This window comes from Hemibagrus wyckioides, linkage group LG07 (assembly GCF_019097595.1).
Source record: "Hemibagrus wyckioides isolate EC202008001 linkage group LG07, SWU_Hwy_1.0, whole genome shotgun sequence".
Taxonomy (NCBI): Eukaryota; Metazoa; Chordata; class Actinopteri; order Siluriformes; family Bagridae; genus Hemibagrus; species Hemibagrus wyckioides.
In genome coordinates, this window is record NC_080716.1 from 9,022,335 (window position 1) to 9,046,987 (window position 24,653).

Consider the following 24,653-nt stretch of genomic DNA (forward strand, 5'->3'; position numbering starts at 1 on the left):
TTTAAAAATAGTACGAGGATGATGGTGAAGGACGACGGCTGAGGGGAAAAAAACAACAACCATTTTTCTTCCGCAATGAATGAACAGTGCGAACAAGGACCATTTTTCGGGTTGAGGATTTTTTGATTTATAAGTGACATACTGGCGCCACACTTTCCCCTGTGAGCAATAGCTTCTACCTTCACTCATAAAACAAGGCTCTCATATGGGCCGTGACAAGTTGGGAGGTTGGCAATGACCTGCTGAAACCATGCCCTTACGTCCTAGAAGAGTCTGTGCCTCTGTCTGCAGCCTAATACACAGGAAAGGATTTAATCACACGCCTGTTTGAGCTCCCTTTTCCTCTGAGGCCTCTTTTCACCCTCCCATGATGGCACTCTCACTTGTTCTCCAAGCACTTCTGAGGTGACTTTGTTTTTGTTTGTTTGTTTGTGCTGACACCAGCGCTGAAGAGGAGCGTAAGTAATCTTACTGCCATATGGTGTTTGGTCTGCTTTGTAGTGGCCACCCTGGGAGATGGCGCTCTGGAATTACAGGTCACACACATACATAGTGGGCTAGACACACACACACTGGCAGGAAGTCATGGCCTGTGCTTCTTACTGTCTGAGTGTACAGCCAGGGTGTGTAAACAGACAGGCATTTGGCCCTGCACCAGGAACCCTTGGTGAAAGTATCTTGATCAGTCAGGAAAGCCATTAAGAAAGCCGTGTGTGTTCAGCTCGGAGGAAGTGTCAGGCGGCACAGTGTGATACTGAGGTGCTGCTCTGCAGATGAAATTAAATACACACTCAGTATGAGCTCCAGTTCTCCCATAGAGATCAGATTTATCAGTGTATTACTCACTATGACGGTAAACCCTCACCCTCTGATGCGATCCTCACAGTCCATCCCCTGCCTTCAGTGTGATTTTTTTCTACTACAGTCAGCTGACCCCCACTGACCAATCAGCAGCCGGTTACGCATACTGCATTCCATCTGGCTGAGGGAAAGTTGGTTCCTATTCCAGCCAGCTGAGACTGAGAATGCAGGGCAGGGAATTTTTTCCAGCTTTGTTTTCCCTCACATAGTTTTGGAGTCTCGGCCGATTTGGCAGAGATAAAACGACGGCAGTCAGAGTGAAGGGAGATGATGGTACCATTGCTCATTTGTTGACTCAGGGATAGGAAATCAAAAAGAGGATATGTGATGAGAAGTCCAGATGCTATGTTAGTAACACGGATGTGGGTTTGGAACCAAGCTTTTTTGGCCTAAAACACGTACAGTCCAATACGGAACTAGAAACCTTTTCTAAAATCGCCTTAAAAGATGTTCAGACTTTATATCCAGCAGCGATGGCGTCCAGATGCTTGAATCAATGTGTGTTAAAACTATAGAAACTTCTCTTTCTGTAGTTTCAGAACTAGGATTTGAGATTTATTAAACATCAATACACTCCCTTTATAATGACTGTGAAGTGAAAGAAAAGCCAGCAAAACTGATTTAAAACAGCTTCTTTATTTTGTTAAAAAGAGATATCAAATGTCAAAAAAAAAAATCAGCATTTAACAGCGAAAATACAAAAACATTAATGTTTCTGCCTTGGCACTCTGTCAACCATTAAAAAAAATACACAGGGCAATAAAAAGATTAAAAAAATAAAAACCCCACAACAGAGCTCCTCTTCAGAGTTGCATTAGGAACATCCTACAGCAACGTATCCCATTAGCTGCCACCTGACACATGGCCATTCTCTCTGCAGTTACAAACTCCCACTAAAGCAGGCTCATCAGAAGAGGGTCCAGATCCTCAATACCTTCTCGAGAAGTACCGTCTTGTGGACGCTGTCAGACTTGTAACATGTTTTTGATTTGCTTGGAGGTAGTCTCATCATTCAAATGTTTTGTCGTGTACCTTCAGTCAAACACAACCAAAACACACAAATATGAAAATATATCCCATGTACACGTTTTTCCCAGAAATACGATGCTGAAGTGTGTGTGAGGTCACGGACCTGAGTGCGTTAAGGAGACCTTCTACTCTGTTAGAGGGCTGATCCCGCAGGACTTTAATGCATCCTTTCATCTGTAAAACACAGCGAGATTCACAGGCAGTAATTAGATGATGAACATACGTGACTTGTACACCCTGTGTAAAGAGAAGGTCATTTCTGCACACACATCGATTTTCGATGACTTCACAAAAGCTCCGGCAGGATGAACGTAGTCGTAGAGGATGATGACTCCCACCATCACACGCAGGCAGAATAACACTGTGTCTTCGCTCGCAAAACGGCTACGGTACTCCCTGAGTGTACACACACACACACACACACACACACAAGAAATGAGTAAAAAAGCTAAAACGGCAAATAGAAGCTGACTGATGTAAATGAACTTACGGTGTGTCTAACATGACTTTACACACGCTCGCCATCGTACTTAAGCTGTCTGTCGTATTTTCTATGGGTAAATCTGAATTCTGTCAAAATAAGGGAAAATAATTATATAAGTTTAGAAATGTGGAACCGATGATCCTTTTAGAAAGTGTCATTGGACATAATGTATGAAGACTGACCTCAGATACAAACTTCGTTGTGGCATCACTTAATGTTTTCAGCATTGGTGTAGCATTGGCGTAGAACAGAGACATACGATTGGCCAGTTCGTTGTTTACTTCGTTCTCTTCCTCTGTCTAGGGACAAAACATTGTGAAGTTAAGTTGATCTGTGGCAGTCTAGAAGGAAAAACATCAAATTACCCCAACAGAGTTCTGTAGTCGAGGCTATAAAACCTGAGTCATAATCTCTCAGCAAGAGGTATATAGCGTGATAACTTCTGGCCCTTATATGGTGTGGACACCTGATCATCACAAACAGAGGTGCTTGTTAAACAGCCCTTTCCAAACCGTGGGCATTAATATGATTCTGTCTAATCGTGTCTTAACAGAGCTCAGCTTGTGTAAAGAGGAACAAATTTGGGCAATGATTATGGGTCACTTTCTTTGGCGAAGGCCCACATGTGGGTGTAATGTCCACATACTCTTTGCCATACAGTGTCAAAGTACAAAAACAAAGCGATATATGATGAGGGTTTTGTGATTTCCATGCTTGTTGTTTAACACAATGGACAGCTGTATATGCATCAGTTGTTTTGTGCGTTACCAAATCTTCTTGAAAGAATGCTTTGTTCATGAGGTGAGAGCTTAAGGTGTGTCCCAGATCGTATTACTCTTAAGCTTACTGGAGCATTCTGTAGTGTAAATAGTGCGAGTAGTCTGTTCACACTCACAATTTCAGCAAGGAGTGCCCTTCAGGTCCCTGGATGATGCACTTATTCAACTGACACAAACAGTACATGTAGTGGAAGGGGGCGGGGCTACCAGGTGCTCACACTGGATGAGACAAAAAATTTTTTAAGATGGCCAATGACACTCTAGGGGACAAGGCGTCTTACAAAATGTCTTTTAAATGCATGATTTACTTTTCAACGTTTAAAAGATTCACTGTGTTCGACTTCATAGACTGGGAAACAACTTACACTTCCGGTTAGTGTTCCACTGGAGCCAACACTCCATGTGTAAAATTCATACACTAGAAGATAGTGTGTAGTGTGTCTCATGTCATTTGCATCAGAATGCATAAAATCTCAGGTTACATCAGTCTAAACACAGCCAATAAGATGACAGTACAGTCTTCTATGACTGCTACAAAAACAGTAATGTAAACAATGAAAGATGTAAAGGCAGAGTGAATCGTGTGTGGCAGCAGAGAGAATGTGTCCTGTGCTATCTCATCATATTTCAGTCATGTCAGGGCAAAAAGTGATGCAGCAAGGAAGGAAATAGAGGATCATCAGCGTCACCTTTTAAAATGTGTTTTCTCTCGGCTCCTATTATACCAAAGGCCGTTTCTGAGCACGAGCCCCGTATCGTGATGTAGTAAGTAATCGCAGGTTCATCGTTAGAGGATCTTCATCATATACTCGGACACAGACAGCAAATTAGCACAAAATGTCTTCTAGAATTCAGTCAAGGATGATCTCTTGCAAGTAAATGGAAAGAGAGGATATGGTGTTTGTGAGGGTATATGGAAGGATATTCTAATTGTAGCGAAAATCTCTTAAAAAGCGCTTCACGTATCTAATCATGTAAATGGACCCAAGAAAGACGAGTCAGCTCTGTATCCCATGGCGTATTCCCCTGACCAGAAGCTGTTCATTCATTTTCCTCTACTACAAATTGAATATGCTTTACTACACATTCAGCATGCAGACTCCTGTGAGCCTGGAGCAGTCTGTACAACGCTGCAGCTCACGATTCATTAAGTGAGGGGGCGGTGATGATTATTCCTGACTGTGAAAGCTTTTAATTGGGGAGGCAAGGTCATGTAACCTTCGTCTCCTCTTCAGTTTTCGGATGGTTATGAGGCCGGGTCCATTAGCATACACTCGCGTGCAGAATCCACCCCCTCACTACACACGAGCAACCCTGCATCAGCTAAAAGTAGCTGGATAAAAGGGAATAGATGTATGACTGAAATGAGTTTTCCTGACTCAGGACCTCGCTTACTTAATGATCTGAGCGGCGCAGATCACAGCGCTGCTCGTTAACCCCGGACCCTAGTGAATTGGCGCATTACTAAAACATAAGCTCGCTGATAATGAGACGTGTTTCCACAAGAGCGCACATAAAACACACGTGCACTTACTGCCAAGTTGTTGATTCGCATGCGGCTCAGGGTCCGGCGGTAGTAGCTGAAGTCGTTCTGAATGGCGGGATTAGTCATCTGGAGAAGAGAAGATACAGGATTCGTCATTCACACTTTCACTATGCGTGCTGTAATGGTAAGCTCTATCAGTTGTGGATTTCTGGTGTGAGTAGTAAAACATGAGGCGTACAGATATAGCAGAGTAATCAAGAACAGGGTGATGTGACTGAAGTTTCCTAGCATGACCCAAAGAGTTGTATTCCTCTTATACCACAGCTTCCAACAATGACTTTTTAATCATGTTTATTATTCTCAAATCTGTTTATAGCTACATTGAATGTAGCAGAATGTCAAATTACTTTCTATTATCACTTCTGTATCAGCTATAAACAGTCGTCTCTTCACCAGTCTTATATTTTTGTTTCACTTCAAATACAAATGCAAGCTTGTCGTTTTACAGAGAAACCAAAACAAAATCTTTTCTCATGAAAGAAAACTTTGTTCCAGCTTTACCCCGTTAACACGCTGGCACAAGGGACTTCATACATGTTAAATAAACAGCATCATGGCAGCAACTGTTTTTGTTTCTTAAATATCACCACCTCCCATCTGTTTTCTGGTAGACTGGTATTATGTGGAGCATCCCCCCTACGAGTCCCTGTGCATGAACTGTTACTATTATTGGTGATAAAAACCAGGTCAATTTTCTCATTGTCGGAGTTAGCTTGAAAGACTTCTCGGTCTCGCTCAGTCAGAGAGACATCTGCACAACGTTTTGTGAATAAGCATGTCCTCTAACCGCCAAGTGTCCCTCTTCCGTGTTCCTTCATTAACTATTGTCTATCTGCTTTGTGCGTCTTTCTCAGCCTTGTCTCCTCCTGATGAAGCGGGATTGGGAATACTGATAAAGGGACACTCTGCTTCCGTTAGATGACAGATTAAGATGGAAGGAGGAGTGAGACCTTTCTATCAATCTGCTCACACATACCTTGAGCTCATCAAAGCGCAGAGTGAAGTGGAGGATCTCGGCAAACTGGCGTGCCAGAGCCTGCTCCTGCTCCAAGTGCTGTGTGGGGCTGCAGCGTGCACTCGTAAGGAATCCCAGCAGGCCGTGCAGGGATCCTTCTACACGACCGAGAAAACAGACAAAGAGGTATTATTACATTACGATTGACCTGATGGATGGATAAATAGTTTGATGGATGGTGGACAGTTAGAGATAGAGATGGATGAATGTGCTAGATCAATATCGTAAAGAGAATTAGTGAAAGACAAACTCGATGGGTTTAGCAAATGTGAAAGGAACAGGATGAAACTTTGTGGCAAAAATCCAATTGAAGGGTGTTTTCCAGAGACCTGCCTAGGGCAAAACGTGTTCATAATTTCTATTTTAATTTAGGTTCACATAGACGTGCAGACAGCATGCACTCTTCACCCAGCAAGAGCCCTAGTGCAGTGAGCTGCGTAGACTTATTTATATCCACATGCATTTTTAAATGGCTAGTCAAATATCTGGCACAGACGCATAAATCTTGGTTGTGAGCAGAGAGAGACGTTTAGCTAGCGTAGGCCACTGGATCTGTATCTTTAGAGACAGCTGCAGTTGGTTGGTGATTATGTGAGATTAGGGGATGTGTCATAGTTAATTGGGACATGGCCTACAATTTCATATGAATTGCTCATAACGACAGATGAGTTACCAAACCCTAGACCTGCAGTGCCTTTCATCCTATTACGTGTGTTTAAAAAAAAAAAATCATTGTTTTATTTAATGATCACTCTTACTTTTATTACTCATTAGAAATAATACTGTGCGGCACTGCATGTGTAGATAGATTAGATGGATGGATAGACAGAAGCTTATGGTACCCCCTGTGACTTTTACGCAGTTCTAATAAATATCAGAAATTAGACTCAACGTTAAACACAATTAAATTTCACATTTAAAAGAGTGAACAGAGCAATATCCCGCTAGATGAGGCCTCGGAGGTTTGCCTCACCCAGAAGATTATCTTAATCCAATTACACTGCGTTGTTGCCTGGCTCGAGGCTAACTGCCGCCAGTGAGCAAGACCTGCAGCCATGCACCGAGTATGAACGTCGTAATCCTAATAGCATTAACCTCGCCACAACACTCCACTGAGGAACAGCCCTGCCAATAGGACATTAGATTACATTACAGCGCCGGCTCTATTCACTGCAGCATCAGTAACATCCATTTGCAAAAGTGAATCCATGTACATGTCAATACAAATAAAATACATAAAGAGAAGGAAACCTGAGGATGTGGTGCCTATGGAAAAAGACCTAAGAGTGATGGTGAGAGCTATAGCTAGAGGAAAGGTTATACAACTCCTTTATCTGGGTCCTGAGTCAAAAACAGATGAGTCACTAAACACTGACCGTCACGTCATCGGACACGAGCGGCACCGACTGGGCAGAGCAACAAATGACACAGTGCGTGTTCGAAAACGCTACAGCTGAAGTTCAGTCTAGGCTTAGCATGATATCACTATATTCCTGCTCATGATGCTTAATAAGGTACAGGAGAGTGAGATTCTGCAACGTGCAGAAAAAAAAACTATATGGAAAATGTGCTGCAGTTTATAAAGGCAATGTTTTCATTTCATTTGCTTTACTGCTGCCGAGTTTTTTACACATCTGAGCCGTAATTGGAGCAGGAGAGCAACAATTATTTTGGCTAATACTATTTGGCATCATCCTAAGTAAATACAGTTAACTGTTGTACTTGTAAAATGCTTGCTGCATTGAAAACATGCTGATATTTCACATTAATGAGCTCAAAAAAACCTTGGCTCTCGGTTCTCTCTCGACAGAAGGTTTAGTCAGTAGCTGAAGTGTGAGGTGTGGGAATGGGGCGGGGCTCTTGGGTTAATTGCTCAAATAGTTCCAAATGGATACGGCGAATGCTAATCTCTTGTATCTGGTGCGTTTTGTTGTGTGAACTCTGACCAGTGTACTTGTGTGTTACACTGCTGAACTCAAAATGCCTACAGCTTGGCAGGTTTGAGAATGTATTACAATAAACAGAGTAAACATCACTGGAGATTGTAGGGATGATTAAATTGTTCTATTGCACAAGCCTAGTTTAGACACATAATACACTCCCTTTTTCTGGGAGTCTTGTGTGTGTGAGTGTGTAACATAAAGCCACAGTGAAGTCTCATACCCAGCTTTAGAGAGAACTCGTAAAACTTCTTTAGTTTGCCCACCAGCGGCACCACAGCAGCCCAGGCTTTCTCTTGCACGCTTTCATTAGTCGGCTGCTGGATGGCCTGGAAACACAAAAACACACTCCATCAACTTGTGCCGGCTGAAGCCAGGAACTTTCACATGAACTCGACCTGACGGCATTTCCCAAGCACAGCTCCTCTTAAGCTTTCTTCCCTCAGCACTGTGGTGTTAAAGTGCACTCCTCCTCCTCCTCCTATATCGTAATGTGTGCGTCACCTCATCAAAGCCTCGGTGAATAGCTGACGAGTTGATTCAGGTGTGATGAAGCAGCTAAAACATAAGTACGTCAGCGACACGGTATTCCAGGCCCGCAGGTTGATTTATGTATCTGCTTCCATCTTTCCTCGCCAGCATGGTGCTGGGCTCGTGTTGGTTCAGGCAACCAGCATCGTAAAGAACAGCCCATTGTTTCCACTAGTTTAAGAGCCAAACCATTAAATAATCTAGTGCGAGTTTATGAGCAGCACAGAACTAATAACGACTGAGAAGGCTTTTTACAAGTTCTACCTCTGACTGAGAATACGTTTTAATCATCTAATCATCAGAGAATTCACAGCGCACACGCATAATAGACTCAAGATACACTTTTAGCTGTTTTTGCATCTATTAGCATTAGAACTGAGGTTCATTCTTCCTCAGCGCATTTATTTTCAGCTATGGTTTTTAAACAAACATTGCAAGCTGCTTATCGCAGTCGTAATAAACCATTTTAAAAAACAAACTTTCACTCACATTTTCATCAGCATATATGTGTATAACGAAAAAGACTCCCTTATTGTTGTCTCTTAGAGATATTAACAAGAATCACTTTTCCATAAGGTATTTACCTTGTCCGCTGCATAGCCGAAAAGAGCTGTTTGGTTTATTTTTGGTCAGCAATGCCATGTTTCAGTGTAACGTGTTCGACTGTGTAATCTACTGCAAATAGTATTCAGTCTGCGTCTCCAGGGCCACGTATGATTTAGGGCCAGTCCAGAGGGTGGGGACTGCAAATTATTGTCACAGCCGGACATAAACGGGAACAAGAATCACCGACACGAACTGAATCGGGTTCCACAGAATCATATGAATGGTACTAAAACATGGCAGTTTAATGTATAGTTTGCAAAGTCAATGGTGAGGTAACCATGTGATTGTTCACTAACTGGAAAAAAAAAACAACTACTCCATCCTACACACTATATCCTAGAGCGCTTTACAGAAATACATAAATTTAGAAAGAATAAAAAGACGAGTTGTCACGACAATGAAATATTTCTCTTCTTCCTAGACCTACAGCATTTTGGGACTGGAACCGAACCAGTTCACCGGCTGTGAAGCAGCTCTTTTGTGGTGGAAATGCAGAAAACAGTTGGAGATTAACCAGCTCCAGCAGCCTGACGCCGTCCTTTACGTCCTGTCTATATACACACACACATCATACACTCACCTGTCTAATGGCTTCTCCAGCTCCACTGTAGGACTGCAGATCCTCTAAAACACTCATGGCCTCCTGCAGAACCTTGTTCACCTGTTCCCATAACTCTCTCTCTGCCTCAGTGGGCTGAGCATCTGTGAAAACAGCGGCATTGGTTACACCCTCTCTCACACACACACACAGTCAGGTTCAAAAAAGTTTGACTGGCAACAACTGTTTTCGTCATGTATACAAAAACGTTACAGCAGATGTTGTGATATGAAACAGACATATAGAGGAATGCTCTGTTTGCACTGGAACACACTGGCCTTCATTTTAATTTAATAAAGTTGAATTATCCCAATCCTGTGTGAGATGGAAACATTTATTATAATAAACACACACACGCACTAAATGAACTTACTTTCAAAGTCCAGGAAAAAGTTCCCCGCATTATTGTCGATGTCCCTCGTCAGGACCTTGATCAGATTCCCCATGCCGTCCAATCAGAAACCTGCCGACAGGAAGAGGATGGGGATTAGTGACGCGTCACGCTGAGAATATAAACATCATGTTACTGTGTCATGCTGTGCATCTGCATGTGTCCAATAAATCAGCGATGTCGAGCACTTGTCTAAGCTCTCTGAATCGTTATTTTTCTTCCCCCCCCCGGCTAGAATCACACCGATCCCTGTTTGTCCCACCTGTACTTCTTTAACATCTGGAAACACACGAGTGTGACAGAACAGCTGTTCAAGGCAGTGTCGATTACAGAGGAAGACCAACCCAATGCCCCACACACACACACTCTCTCTCTGCCAGAGTCACACTGGGATAAAACAGATATAAAAGTTTATATGACAGTCTTATAAACCTTCCACATGTGCATCAATGCACAGTATTCAAATTTAGTACAGTAAAATACACCAGTGTCTCTATAAAATACAGCTTCAGTGCAGCAAAAATAAATCTTGCCTGTAAACCAGTATGATTTAGCCTCGTATGATTCAAGATGGATAAAAATATTTTTATTCCAGCTTCCATAATGTAAGCTGTATTTTATGGCAAATAAATCTAATACCTCATTATACAACATGTTAATTTTTTTCTCCCCTTAACCCTTAAATATCACTGGCTTCGTCCGCTGCAGTGTTTCTGGACCTTAATCCCAAGAAACCCTCTGGCTTTCTCATTCAGGACTGAAATCTAAATCCAACTCTTTGTGACAATGTCCATTCTTAAAAAGCGCTACACAACTGAACTGGTTCATTTCCAGGAATCCCTTCCCTGAAAATCCAGGTTTTCTCTCCTGTGAATCGGTCGTGTCACTACACAGGAGTCGACTCTGCTGAAAGCAGGGAGGTGTTCAGAGCTGCGCACGCTATGCATGATTTCAAACCACCCACGAAAAGGGAGGGACCGTCTGTGGAAAGAGACTGACCTCAAATTAAAACACTGCAACAGTCTGTTCCAGGCTCCACCAAATTCCTTTTGCAGGATTAACTCTTTAAAAGCAACTTGACTGCAAAAACTAGGACTGCTTTACAGAACAAATGGAGCAAGCGGCGTTAAAGGAGGTAAATAGGTCAGCCACTGACCTACTCTGCAGTGTGTGTGTGTGTGTGTGTGTGTTACTTCAGTACTACATCTACAAGCCCTGCAGAGGAAGTAAGCAAGCAAGCAAGCACTAGCGCAGCAGCACTGTCCTGAAGCCCCAAATCCACCTTGATGTGCCTCAGAGAAGGGGGGGATGTGGGGTGGAAGGAGGATGAGCGAATCCGGCGTGTTCATTTGACTATCACTTATCCCCTCTGTCCTCCGATTGGCTCGTGACATTCTGCTGTTTCCATGGAGCCAAAAAACGGATCTCTACACTAAAAATACTGCAGCAGCCAATAGGAGCAGCTCTCTGGGGTGGGGCGAGGCGAGAGAATGGAAGATGATACTCAGCAGACTTAAAAGAACATCCATATAATCACTCGAGGAAGACGTGGAACAGATGAGAGCTTCAGGAGGAGAAAAACTGGGGGGAAAAAAGGGTGGAATATTAACCAGAGAGCTTTATTTTATTATTTTTAAGATTCACATTTTTTTTTTTTTTTTAAATTTTGGGATTCTGTTATTACCTGTTAGTACATTTAGCTAAATTTGTATATGATGCGATGCTCATGATGTGCATTTATGTCTCAGGGAAAAATGACCAAAGCATTTCCTGCTCAACGCTCACAGGATGAGATCAGACCCAGAGTGTCTTGATTAAAATCCCCAAATCCCATTAGCGCAATGCGCATGGGAGCGTGCGTGTAAATCTGTCAGTGCAGGGTGTGTGTGTGGGGAACAGCGTGTGTGTCCACGTGCCCTCTACTATTACTACTACTACAACTACTACAGCTCAGCCAGTGGAGCACACAGACCCGCCTTCCTCTCTCTCTCACACACACACACTGCGCAGTGAAAGCTAGAGGGAGGGGAGCAAAGTCACATGGGCTGAGGCACAGCGGGGTGGGGCTCTGCAGTGCTGGGGTGCTGCAGTGAGTTACACAGAGAGACAGAGAGAGAGAGAGAGAGATGAACTGCATCCCTTCTGACCCAGATTTGGTTCAGAGCGATGGAGTTAACCTCCTGCTGTGCCACATGCTCATCTGTGTGCCTGAAGCAGGTGGCCTAAAAAAAAAAGAAAGAAAGAAAGCCAGGAAGCCATTTAAACAGACGGATTCAGCAAAATCTGGAGTTAAATATACAAGAATTCCATCCTGCTGAATTTACACACATAATTATGAAGAATGCATCATCTCAGAACAGCTCACTTTATTTAAATGGCTATAATATGCTCATCATGTTGTTCTGTGATCTGTCTCGGTGTCATCGCTCGTCCCTCCTGACGCACAAGCTCCGATGCCCTGGGCGTCTCTTTTCCCTCAGCATCACTTCCCATAACTCACCCCCTTGCCCCAGTAGACCTCAGTGGTGGTGTGACACACTGATGAGGCACTGTGTATATCCACACACAGCACTGCACTGCTTTAAAGTGGGAAACAGAGGCATGCAGTTCCGGCCAGCTGTAGTGACCAGGCGGAGAGCCTCACAGCCTGAGCAGTGACTCACACCCAGAGAGAGAGAGAGAGACTCCACCCAAAAGAAAGTGATGAACCAGAAAGGCATGAGAGGTAGTGTGCGCCACCTCATCATCTGTCAGCGCTGATGATCTACGACACTGTTGATCCATCGTTTATTTGCCATTTGATTAACGGTTGTGCTTCAAGTCATATGTAAATCCTGATTAATCTCACTCTGTATCCCGTTCCTCGGGGCTGTGTTATTAATCATGTTAAATACGACAGCCTTGGTCTCGGCGACCTTACCGTGCGACGCCGCTGTGACCTGATCTATCATATTGACTAGAATACAAGGTCAAAAGTTTGAAGACAAATAATCAGATGTGAGAAGGTTGTGTGTTACCTGCTGACCTTTACATCCTGACTAAATATCTAAACCTAGGATGGAAACTTGACCCTCCTCTGCCTTAAGGGATGTTCATGTTACTTCAGAGCAGGATGTGGCGGGGCTTTACTGCCACCTGCTGGACAAAGTCCAATACTGCCGTAGTAGTACTTGATGTATGATTTTCTTTTTTAAATATAACTATTTAAATAAAACTATATAAATATTCACTACACACTCCAACATACACTACAATGCCTCTAAATAAAATAACATTCTTTTAAAATAAAACACCATCATGTGCACTAAGAACGCCTCACAATCCAACATGCACAGAACGATGTACGTTAATAATATAATAACGCTCTTTTCATTAGTTTTTGTAATTTATTTACTTATTGTCCTTGGTTGATAAATTTTTTCCTTTAAAAAAAAGACCATACAGAAGAAAAATGGTATCCGTAAACAAAAAATCTTCTGCAGGTGAGTTCTGGAGGAGGAAAGACATCTCAAGCTGCATCGTTTAACTGACCGTAAATACGGTCAGCACCAGACGTATTGACTCTCTGGATAAAGGAAATTTGTCAAACAAACTACGACATCAATTTAACCTTTTACTGCATTAAAAATCACAAAAAACTAAGTTTAAAAAAATTTTATGATTATTTGTAGCATATTATAGTATACTGGGGCACAGAGAGCAAATTCCCTCCTCTACATGGGGAAGATTTGTGTGAGGGGTCGCCACAGCGGGCCAACTGGTCCACAGGTTTTATGCCAGATGTCCTTCCTGACACAACCCTCCCATTTTTATCCGGGCTTGGGACCGGCGCTGCATAAAGTGGCTGGGGTTTGGGCACTGGCTGGGAATCGGACCCGGGCCTTCCGCATGGTAGGCGAGAAACCTACCACTGAGCCACCAGCACCCATGGGGAAGATCAGAGATATGAAACAAAAGAAAGCACCTTCATAAAAATCACACTATAACTATAAAAATACCCACATGTCTGACAATGCTGGTGTCTACAGTCAGTAGTGTGTACATGCCTCTGTGCAAGATGGTTAGAAAGGCAAACTCCAAGTGTCATGAAAACTGCTTCATCTATGAGATAAAAATAGTGCTTTCTGGGAACACACGCTCACGGTGGGTTTGGCATAAAACAAGATGGTTCAGCTGAAAAGAACATAATCCCTACTGTTAAGTGTGGTGGAGGAGGTGTGATGTTACAGGTTCTTGGAAAAGCATCATGGAGACATGAAATGAAATAAAATATATAACTCAATAAATGAAGATTCATCTGCCTCTGCACTGTGATGAGAAATCTGGTGTCCGAATGTACGAAACTAGCAGAGAGAGCTGATGGGAGAAGATCCAGGACCCTGTGAGATGCTGAGATTTCTGTACTGAGGAGTTCCCTGCTCTGTATTCACATTTTAAACATTAAGCTTACGTCCATTAAAGGTCTGCTAATTAAACACTTCTGCTGCTTAGATTTTAGACATGAAGTGAGAGGGCACGGTGTCAGGGGTCACTCGGCTGCCGTTTCCACCGACACACTGCTCGTGTCTGCAGCTCAGAAACCTCTTAACTCAGTGTTCAGGTGAAAGGAGGGCTTCATGTGTCTTTGGTCTGTGGTCAGGGCTCACACTTCAGTGCATAAATCCATAAAAGTCTGGCTTAATGTCTCTCTCAAAAGTCTCTCACGAGTCTAAACAGTTAATGTTGTGTTAAAGGTTTAGTCTCTACATCTTGTGTCTGGTTAAGCGGTTTAACGGAAATACAAACATATATCTGATAATACAAACATATCTGCAGAAATCCATCACCAGAATGGACTCCTTCATCCGTCTCACTCACACTACAGTGCTGCTGAACTCTTGAATCTGATTGGTCAGATGGTATTGATTCATTTACGAAAACTGATTACTTAACAGATGGAGATATAATGTAGTGATGTTTCTGTGTTTAACCTTTTGGAATGAGTCTCCAGTTTCCCCGAGCTTTGTAACTGTTCCTTTAGGTTTCCCACAACAGGAAGACTGAAGTCAGAGAAAATGTGCTGGTTTACTGATGATGAGCTGCAGGAAAACTTGAAAAACGATCAAGTGCTAAATTGATAAGATGTAAGATGAACACAACTCTATGAGGTGTACAGATATTGGAAAATAATCATCTTTGGGCTGGTAACAGTAACAACAACTCTGTGTTATTCCTCTCTGTAACAGCACATACTGCTGAGCTTTATTCCTTTCTGCTATAATTAGAGTCAGTGCTGCCTTCTTTAACTTATTCTATCCTAGTACATGTTCCCCGGCTGCATACACACACACTCCTGCGGCACTGTGACGCTCACAGCATGAGCTCAGGTTGCTGCAGGTGGGATTTAAGCTTAACATCTCATCATGAGAGTCTTTATAGACTGCAGTATGTGTGTGTGTGTGTGTGTGTGTGTGTGTGTCCATTCACATGCAGCACAGCACCTCGTCTCTAACAGCTTTTACTGAACAAAGCTATCAGGACGCTCATCTAACTCCGTCCTTTACTGTACTGTATTACTGCAGAAGAATTCATCTGCATGATGACAATAAATAGTCGTAATCAAATCAGGCTATATATGAGGAAATATACAGACAAAAATAATACTGAAGAAAATTCAGGGTTTGGCCATAATTAGATTTCTCGCTAGAACATTTCTTCTTTATGAATCTGAATATATATATTTTTTTTTATTTATTTAACTTTGATATTTGCCTTGAACATGTGGAAACATCGTGCAAGGAGTCTTTAACAGATGCTTTTACACAATCACTGAGTGTAATTTTCTAGCTTTACACCTCTAACTAGAATAAAATGCAGCTTTCAAAGCTATAAAGAATAGAAAATGTTAAACCGTCTCTATATAAGAAGTGCTCTCTCAAGCAGTTTCAATAAAGCCTCCAAGACTCTCCTGAAGTAAAATGTGCTGAAAACCTAAAACCTAATTTTGTATTCATTTTAGCTACGGCTTCGAGCTGAATATGCGCAGTTAGAGACAGTGGATGCATGCACACACACACACACACACACACACACACACACAGACATCTGCCTTCATTTACTCCTTAAATCTGTCTGACTTTAATCTTAACAGTGACAGCTTCACAAATATCCTACAACTGGCTTTCTATTGTTTTTGATTTGTACAAATGTAATGAACCCGTATTGCATGAGAAACACGTTCGCAGTCACACACACACAGTTTCTTACACAGACTACAAACTGAGGAATATTAAACTGCACACTGTTCATTCACTCATCTTCATTAACTTGTGTGCGAAACACGCCAAATACAATGTGCCACACATCCTCAAACGATCATTATGAGAAATCATAAGTATTACATTTCTATCCACTGAGGCCGGTCAGGAGCTTGTTCAGGCCCTTGTCATTTTGAGACTGGACTACAACTCCTGGCAGATTTGCTTTTTATCACCCATATCTTCCACCACCACCAACCCTGCTATGATCCTTCTACTGGCTTCCTGCATCAGATTTCAAACACTGATGCTTACCTACAAACCTCCTCTTACCTCAAAGCACTAATCACACCTCTCACCGCACCACTCTCTCTCTGATCCTCCAGCACTGCTTGACTGATCCCAACATGTCTCAGGTACAAAGAAACAAAGAGCAAGACTCTCCTCTGTTCTGCCATCTACAGTAGGAATGAAGTTCCCCTGGATGTCTGAACATCTGACTTACTGGCTGTCAAGTGGTGTCTAAAGACCTAACTCTTCCTCAAATACTTAAACTAGGACTTGTTTTTGTGCTTCTCTTGATACATTTCTTCCCAATACAGTTCTCTCCTCTCACTTAGTCACTTAGTGAACCGGTATCGATGTATTCGTTGACAGAGACTTCAAGCACCTCTGTAAATCTCGCTGGATAAGAACATCTGCCAAAACGCCATAAATGCATTACGTATTACATCAGCTGAGTAATTACTCCACCGAGCTTTATCTTATTAAACACATCGATCAATTTCCATAGTTATGAGATGCTAATGTACAGGAATAAGATGATAAAATTATAACTACACAATTATCTCTCGGGTCAATAATATGCGCTGGATATGAAATAGCCGTGAGCGAGGAAGGCTGACAGACTCTGCATACAGCATTTCAACATCATGTGTGAGACAAATCAATGTAACACAGGATTATTTAACAGCAATGTATACAATTAGATTGAGAGAGAGAGAGAGAATAATCTACCAGCTAAAAAGTCTCACATTCTCTCACAGTTTCATTGTGTTGGTGTTACATTCACTGTGTCAGCTGGTGTATTAGTGCTTAGTGCTAATGCTGGTAATGTTTTATTGTCCAGGGTACGAAAGTGTACCTAGACCCCAGGTTTTATGTTAGTTAGCGAACTGTACTAAAAGCCTAATATCTCCCAGGACAATGTTATAAAATCTCATGTGCATTCATTACATGCATCTTATCTCACTGTACACGTGTGCCTTCTGGGTTCCATGTATGTCTACTTTTACACCTATATATATTTTTACCTTGTTAATATTTTGTATTTCTCACTGTAATGTTGTGTACACTATTTCTCCAGCACCTTGCATGTGTGAGAGTAACTGGAAATAAATCTGATACTGAAAGTGTTTGCTAGTTCTTTTTTTTCTTTCACCACTAGGGGGAGCTAGTAACACACAAGTGACTTGTACGTGCCCATTGATGAAAAGCGCAGTAGCAGTTAGAAATCCTGCCTGATAAGAATAATAGAATTTGATAGGTCAGGTGTACACCTCATGAAACACCTGAACATTCAGGTGTTTAGGAGCCACTTGAAAACATGTGCCTTTATCACATAATAATTAATGCAGGTGTAATGGAATTTACAATAATTTATACACTGTGATGAAACACTCTTCAGAGGTTCAGGACCTTCCAGCTCTCATAAGCATTACATAAAATAATATATAATATAAGATAATGGATTTTAGTTTTTTTTTAAACTTAACTTGCAGTGCATCGCATGCAGCGTTTCAATGGATGTTCCTCCAGCTTGGTGACGGTTCGCAGTAGTTTCTATGTTATAAGAGATATCACACACACCTAGAGACGCTGGGCTTCATTTATTCAGCTGTAAAATTTTATCAATTGATAACAGGAACATTTACACAAGAAATGCATGAGAATCCTGTTTGCTCGGGGGGGGGGACGAGAGTCCAGTGTAAACGTAATGAACATTTTCTGGAACTTGTTTTCATATTAATGACCTGGAGGAAAGCCATCAAGAACAAACCAATAAATGAAGGGAAATCATTCAGTTAGGACAAAAGAAATGGCAGTCTAAAAGGAGGAAGAGTCGATGATAGCGCCATAGCGGTGGTGCATTAGTGAAAGATTTAGCACATGCACAAAAGTGCTAAGGAGGTGCTCTTTCACCGATTAGTCATAATTTGCTCAAAGATTTTTGCCTTTTATGGTCCTTGGCGGGCTTCGCTACATGTTGGGTGATTGGTATTTCTGAACATACGCTCAGGGGTATGAAGAACATGAGAGTTAACGAAAACCAGGAATTTTGTACATTTACACACAACGTTAGAAAAAAGACCTCCCAAAAGGGAACAGGAAAGAGTTCGTCCTATCGTCCAGGAAATTGCAAGACACCGAATGCTAATGCTACGGTCATCAGTGCCCAACAATACAGAGGGCAAATCTGCCCATGCTTGGAGGGAGGGAAGGGAGGTCCTTCTCTCTCTGCCGTGGTCAATCACTGCAACATGAAGCCAATCATGGGCATGTGAGCTGAAGTATGCAGAAGAGGGCAGATGGCTCTGTATTCTGTAGTGTCGAATACATACTCGAGTATATATGTCTAAGGGACTTAGGGTGCAGTTGTTTGAGCACAAGACTGATGAACAGTTTCAAAATTAAAACCAGGCAAATAAACATTAATTAACCCAAATCTCTGCTTATTTGCTATTATTATGCGTACTCACCATCTTATTTGTTATTTTGTGAGTTTCTTGTGCACTTTAATTCTTGTGCTGCACTTGTGTCCAAATCCTCCCTGTTGCTCATGTTGTGCTAGTCATGACACCAGATTTCCCCTCGGGGGTTCAGAAAGTACACTTCACTCTATTCCACTCGACTAGTCTGACAGTCTAACGTGGAGTCGAGGCAGAAGACTCTACCGTTATGGACGATTTTACATACAGAGAGTAAAAGTCTCCAAGAGCCAAACGGTCAGATCACTGAGCCGCTGCATAACAGCAATGAAATGAAATGAAATGAATGAAATGAAGCAGGGGGGGGAAACAGCACAAGCAGCAACATGATGGCTGCCAGACTTGTGAGAACATGATCTCCAAAGTGTGAGTGCATACACACTGCTGCCTGGGCTCATACTTTTCTTTGCCTGTCAAAATCAGTAATTCTCACACACGCACAACGGAATTTCAGGGACTTCACCGAGAACCAACCAAGGGCTAATATAAGATAATTGTCCTAATAAACCTATGATTAGGACACTTCTATAACAATTTATTCTTTTTTTTTTTTAAAATAACCTCTCCTATGGACATCAGTGCAGTTACTACCTGAATTATTAGCATGATTAGGCGAAGGTTAAATCAATGCAGCACAACATTAACACCTACATAGCTTCAAGAGAACTTGAGATCACCGCTGACGTACTCTACAGGCGGCTGTCTAGTGAACTTTCAGAGTAACCCCGTAACAGATGGCTGAAAGCAGCTTTCCAGGATATAGTCTAGCGGCTTGTTTTACATACGCTCCTATTCAAAAAATAACATTAACCATGGTTGCCAGGTTCAGAAACTTTCCATCACAATAACATTTTTCAAAAAACCAAAACAAAAGACCTGAAACTAGGTTAAAAAATATTGGCCAATGGAAAATGAAGACACATTCTGGGAGATTTAGCCTTTCCCTTACATTGGAAACAAGGTCACAATAGTGCACACGCATTACTGATGTATGGGTGTAATCCTCCTCTCCACCTCCAAAACTTTATCTAACAATAGAAATGTTTCCGTACATCAGACACACACTGTCTGCTCTCACACTTTACCTTGTAGAAGTGTCACATACGGAAGCTGATTACATTTCATTCATATTTGCTAGAAAACAAGATCATGTTGGCTACAAACTGTTTTAGCCCAATCTGGCCTCCCGGTCTGCTCTTCTTCCCGAGTATACAACAGCGCGAGTCCTGCGCAATGGGCTTGTTGCAGTTCCCACTTTTGGTGCAATAATATCTCTATGTAGATGTAAGCTGAAGCGTGCACACTGCCTCATATTAGAGAGACCTGCATTTTAATAAAACATCGGCTCAAATCTTTAAAACTTTGGACACAAGAAGTTATGAATGAGGAATAAGGACTAATGTGTCCTGATTATATATATAAAGGGTGACTCTATAGTGCACCTGCACTTAAGGCTGACCTTCCACTGAACCCTCAACACATGAGCTAAAGGCTTGGGCTGGATTCTGTCTCACTTATAAATCACACATGATAAAAATGCAAACTGCAAGTGGAAGTCTGTTTGAAAAAAGGTGTCTCAAGAGACACAGTTTAATCACACTTAAGGCGGTATGTGTGCAAGGCTGAAAAAGTGTGCATGATAATTACAGATGCATGGGAAACTTCACTGTTTAAATACTGGGTTGCAAAATAATAACTTCCTCCTTTCGGGCCAGACAAGTGACACAAACTGAAAGCTCACTTCACAGTTTTATAGCTGCTAAGAGTTCAGATTAAACTTAGGCGGTGCAATGGAAAAAAACAAACAAAAAAAACATGCAAAATACACACGTGATCTTAACAATAGAGCAATGTATAGTAAATATGCATCATCACAGATAAAAATAAGATGCAGCGTCCTCTTTCCGTCCCTCAAAAACGAAGCTGCGGTAGAAAACTGAAACCATGACGGCACAAGACAATTGCTTAATGATTTCTTTAATTACTCATGACTGTGGAGCCGTGCTGCGTAGAGGAAGCCCTGCATGCGCTGCTGTGAACTAACACACAACTTTTGCACTTTGCACAGAACGTCAACTATCAAGTCATCAGGTTTCAGTGCAGCAAAGAGCACGTTTTTTTAAATAATTAATTTCCTGTTGTTGTTTCATCTGACTTCACTGTATTTGAACAGAAACTCTGTCAGTACAGTTTAGCACTTTGACACAGCGCTCAGCTGAACAGCTGTCACAATGCTAAAATGAACAACTCCAGCAGAAACTAAATCACCATGAACACACACACACACCAGATACATTTAAATTCTGCCCTCACGTAACACTCTCATATCCTTAAATCAGCCATCCTGTTTCATCCTGTTCCTGTGCCCTAAACAGATTTATATTTCTATAGAGCACAGTTCCTGATAACCCGTCTACTGGAAGTGAGAGCCGGAGCTGTCAGGAGTTCTGGTAACAACACAGCTCCTGTAAAATGATTTAAAGGCTTTCCAAGTCAATTCCTAAAGCAATATCACTCAGCAAGATTTTGACTTCACCAACAATACTTATGATAGACAATTAACCCTTTAAAATACATATCTGACAAACATACGCCTCATTTTGCAATAGTTTAAAGAATCTGTGCTGACGTACGGAAAAAAAAAAAGGAAATGTCAAAATATTATTCTTTTTATTTTAGGTACCAATATAATTATTTGTTAGTTGTTGTTTTTTTCGTCATTACAATATGTATTACACTGCAGGCGAGTGATTACCAAAGCAGCTGAATAAACACTCACACATTTCACATCTATGCATTTATACGTATATATTGGCCTGAATGCAGGTTTGGACAGATTAACATGCACCTGAGTCCTGCATACAGATCTGTATTCTGCAAACATGCATGAAGCTATGAGGTCTTATCAGTGTTCCTACATCTTACAGACCAAGACCAAGACCAAAGCTGGCACACAGAAATAATACAAACCACAAACGTGCTGATCTAGAACTGGTGTGGACGTGATGAAAATCAAACAATTAAAAAAAATTTATATATATAAAGATTATATAATATATATATATATATATATAATTTTTTTTAATTGTTTGATTTGGCAGGTCAGGTGCAAATATAGCAGGTAGGAATCAGAAATCTGCATTACTGCAGTACTAGAGGCTAAACAAGACATGTTAACTTTCATTCATCTACAGAAACCACTTGATTAGGGTGGACATAGATCTTGTGAACACAGCATGAGGCAAGAATACAGCCTGGATGAGACAGAAGTGCAATGCAGGATATCCGATCCACCTACCAGCATGTGTACAGCAGAGAAGAGAGAAGAGGGAAGAACCCCACAGAGACACAGTGAGAACCTCTGCAGAGAAAACTAGCTCCTGGACCACCTACACCACCACCAAGTACATTCCAAGTACCATTCTAGAAACTTCCCTGACTGAATAATGCAATATGTTTAATATAGCCTTCTCTAACAAACAGAGAGTGTGATCCTTTGAAAGCTATTCTGAATGGTGAGACCAAATTGTAGTTTTGGAGCAGATGATTTCCAGTTATTTAGAGCCTGATGTAATGGAGATGATGGGTCAGTATATAGCGTAATGATAAGAAGGGTCAACAAATCCTGCAACACACACACACACGACCGCTAATTATACAATGTAAAGGAATAATTATGGCGCTACAATGTTTTTCATGCAGCCATGGGTTATTAAACACACAGATCAGCACAGCATGAACTTTTGAGTGTGAAGGAACTTGCTACACACACACACACACACACTTGTTTAGTATCAAACAAAATCAGGAAGTGGCACAATGTGCCTTCACACAGAGGAAGTCCAGAACCATTTTCTATTATCAGTTGTTCTTTCTCTTTCATCAAGCCTTAATGGAAAGTTAAATAAACTTATTTGCCTCTTAATGACCGCCTTTTTAATTCCATTCATTCGTTTCTAGTTTACTCAAACACTGAAATATGAGACTCTGGATTAGATTTAAGGATTATATTGCACAATCATACCAAGGATTGATTATGTTGCATAAAATCAGGCAAAATGCGATAAATAAATAATAAACAAAGGACGAGAAAAGAAACACACACACTCGATAACACCTTAACGTCCGTGCAAAGCGAGCACGCGCGAGACAGAGAAAATACCTTGCTTCTGAACGATATCTTCATTTCTTGAAATAGAATTAAAATTCATCTTGTTTGCAATGATAACAAATCTGCCACGAGGTTAAATAGACTTAAGTAAATAAAATCCAGTCCAAACACAAACTTTATCCAAACTCTCGTGTGTGTGTGAAAATAGTAAGCTACGCCACTGCCTTAATACCTGAACACACACACACACACAAAACAAAACAGTCTCATCATCTCAGGTCCACTTTACAAACGAATACAATAAACCATCACCTTCTACCCGAACCTTTAATGATTCTTACCTTCAACTTTGAGCAAACGTCTTCAAAAAGTATCAAAGTTAACGAAGGCGATCTCAGCGCGAGACTCAGCTGCTCATGTTGAACAGGAGCTGCGTCTCCATTTTCCGGGTTGCTGGATGATCAGCGCTGCTCTAGGCTATACTTTATGTAAGAAGCACAGGTTGTTGAGTGACAGAGGGCAGGCGCAATTCTAAAAGGTCCTGCCTATAAAAGGCATTGATTTAGAAGAAGGGAAGTGCGGGAAATTAGCATACACTCCGCTCACTGCTCATCGCTGCAAATAAACCCGCCTCAATGAACGAACGCAGGATTTGAATAAACTTTTCTAAATGATGAATCGTTGCACGAGCCACTCCAGCGAACCGATTCTGAACGAGTGAAACGCACGCTCGAATGTTTTAATTGTACACCCGTCACAACATTTCACGCTATATGCAGGTTTTTGAGCATTACTGCTACAACAACGCCCATTTCAGACGATATAGATGACAAAACCGAGAAATATAGGCGACACAATCCAGTAAACATGCGAATAAAGCTGAGATTTAACAGCGCTCGGGAAATAAAACGCTGTAAAATGTTTTTGTTTTTTAAACAAAAAGACAACGAGGAAATTAGATAACAGTCCACAACACAAGTTTCAGTGTGTTAAACATATCTTTGTTTTGTTTGGACACAACCTGAACCTGCCCTGATGAATGAAAGAATCCCAGCTGAATCGCTAAGCATGTGATTCCTGAGTCGACACACCTTTTAGAATCCATACACCTAATGATTCCTTGAAGTATTTAAAAACACACACACTCTTCACATAATCTTGGGGTGTGGGAGAGGAAAGCAGGGTTAGAATGTCTTTATTGTCATTGTAACATGTACAACGCAATTAAAAATGCTACCCAATCACTCATTATATTATCAAACTTAAAAAATAGCTAAAAATAAATAGTGTTCACACACACAAGCGTACATTCAGTCACCCGTACAATCCCTTGTTTTTACTAGCAGCATTTTGTGTTTTAGTTCTATTGAGTGTGGTTATTGCTGTGGAATAGAAGCTGTTCCTGAATGGATTTGTCCTTGTTTTTAATGATCGGTATCGTTTACCTGATAGCAGAAGTTCAAATGGGTGCGAGGTGTCCTTTATTATGTTCTGTGCAGTTCTTCCAGAGTGAGGAGTGGGCAGCCGACAATCTTCTAGGCCGTGTTAATGACCCTCTGCAGTGCTTTCCTCTGAGCCATTGTACAGCTGGTGTACCACAAATATATACAGTATGTTACAGTAAGCTCTCTGTGGAGCACTGATAAAAGGACACCAGCAAACTTTGGTTGATGTTCTTCTTCCTGAGCATCCTCAGAAAGTGCAGTCTCTACTGGGCCTCATTCAGCAGCTCAGAGGTCTTCACGCTTTCATGGACAC

At 41.5% G+C, this 24,653-nt stretch overlaps 1 protein-coding gene across 1 annotated transcript; it reads right to left on the minus strand.

Moving 5' to 3' along the window:
* Positions 1 to 1,478: 1,478 nt before the first annotated feature.
* Positions 1,479 to 23,515, minus strand: fam49ba (family with sequence similarity 49 member Ba). The gene is made up of 11 exons (XM_058394318.1): positions 23,237 to 23,515; positions 9,763 to 9,852; positions 9,372 to 9,493; positions 7,878 to 7,983; positions 5,676 to 5,812; positions 4,688 to 4,765; positions 2,557 to 2,673; positions 2,381 to 2,460; positions 2,160 to 2,286; positions 1,994 to 2,064; positions 1,479 to 1,893 (listed from the first exon to the last, which is right to left on the minus strand). The coding sequence occupies exons 2-11, from the start codon at positions 9,833 to 9,835 to the stop codon at positions 1,827 to 1,829; spliced, it is 978 nt and encodes a 325-aa protein (XP_058250301.1). The 5' UTR covers positions 9,836 to 9,852; positions 23,237 to 23,515; the 3' UTR covers positions 1,479 to 1,826.
* Positions 23,516 to 24,653: the final 1,138 nt, after the last annotated feature.

What these genes read in the sequence shown, in the direction of transcription:
- fam49ba (XM_058394318.1), bottom strand. Translation starts at nt 9,835, where the DNA reads ATGGGGAATCTGATCAAGGTCCTGACGAGGGACATCGACAATAATGCG. An exon ending in CTGGAGAAGCCATTAGACAG is followed by an intron (nt 7,984 to 9,371) that starts GTGAGTGTATGA and finishes TTGTGTTTCCAG; the next exon opens with GCCATCCAGCAGCCGACTAA. An exon ending in TGAAGTCATCGAAAATCGAT is followed by an intron (nt 2,065 to 2,159) that starts GTGTGTGCAGAA and finishes TGTGTTTTACAG; the next exon opens with ATGAAAGGATGCATTAAAGT.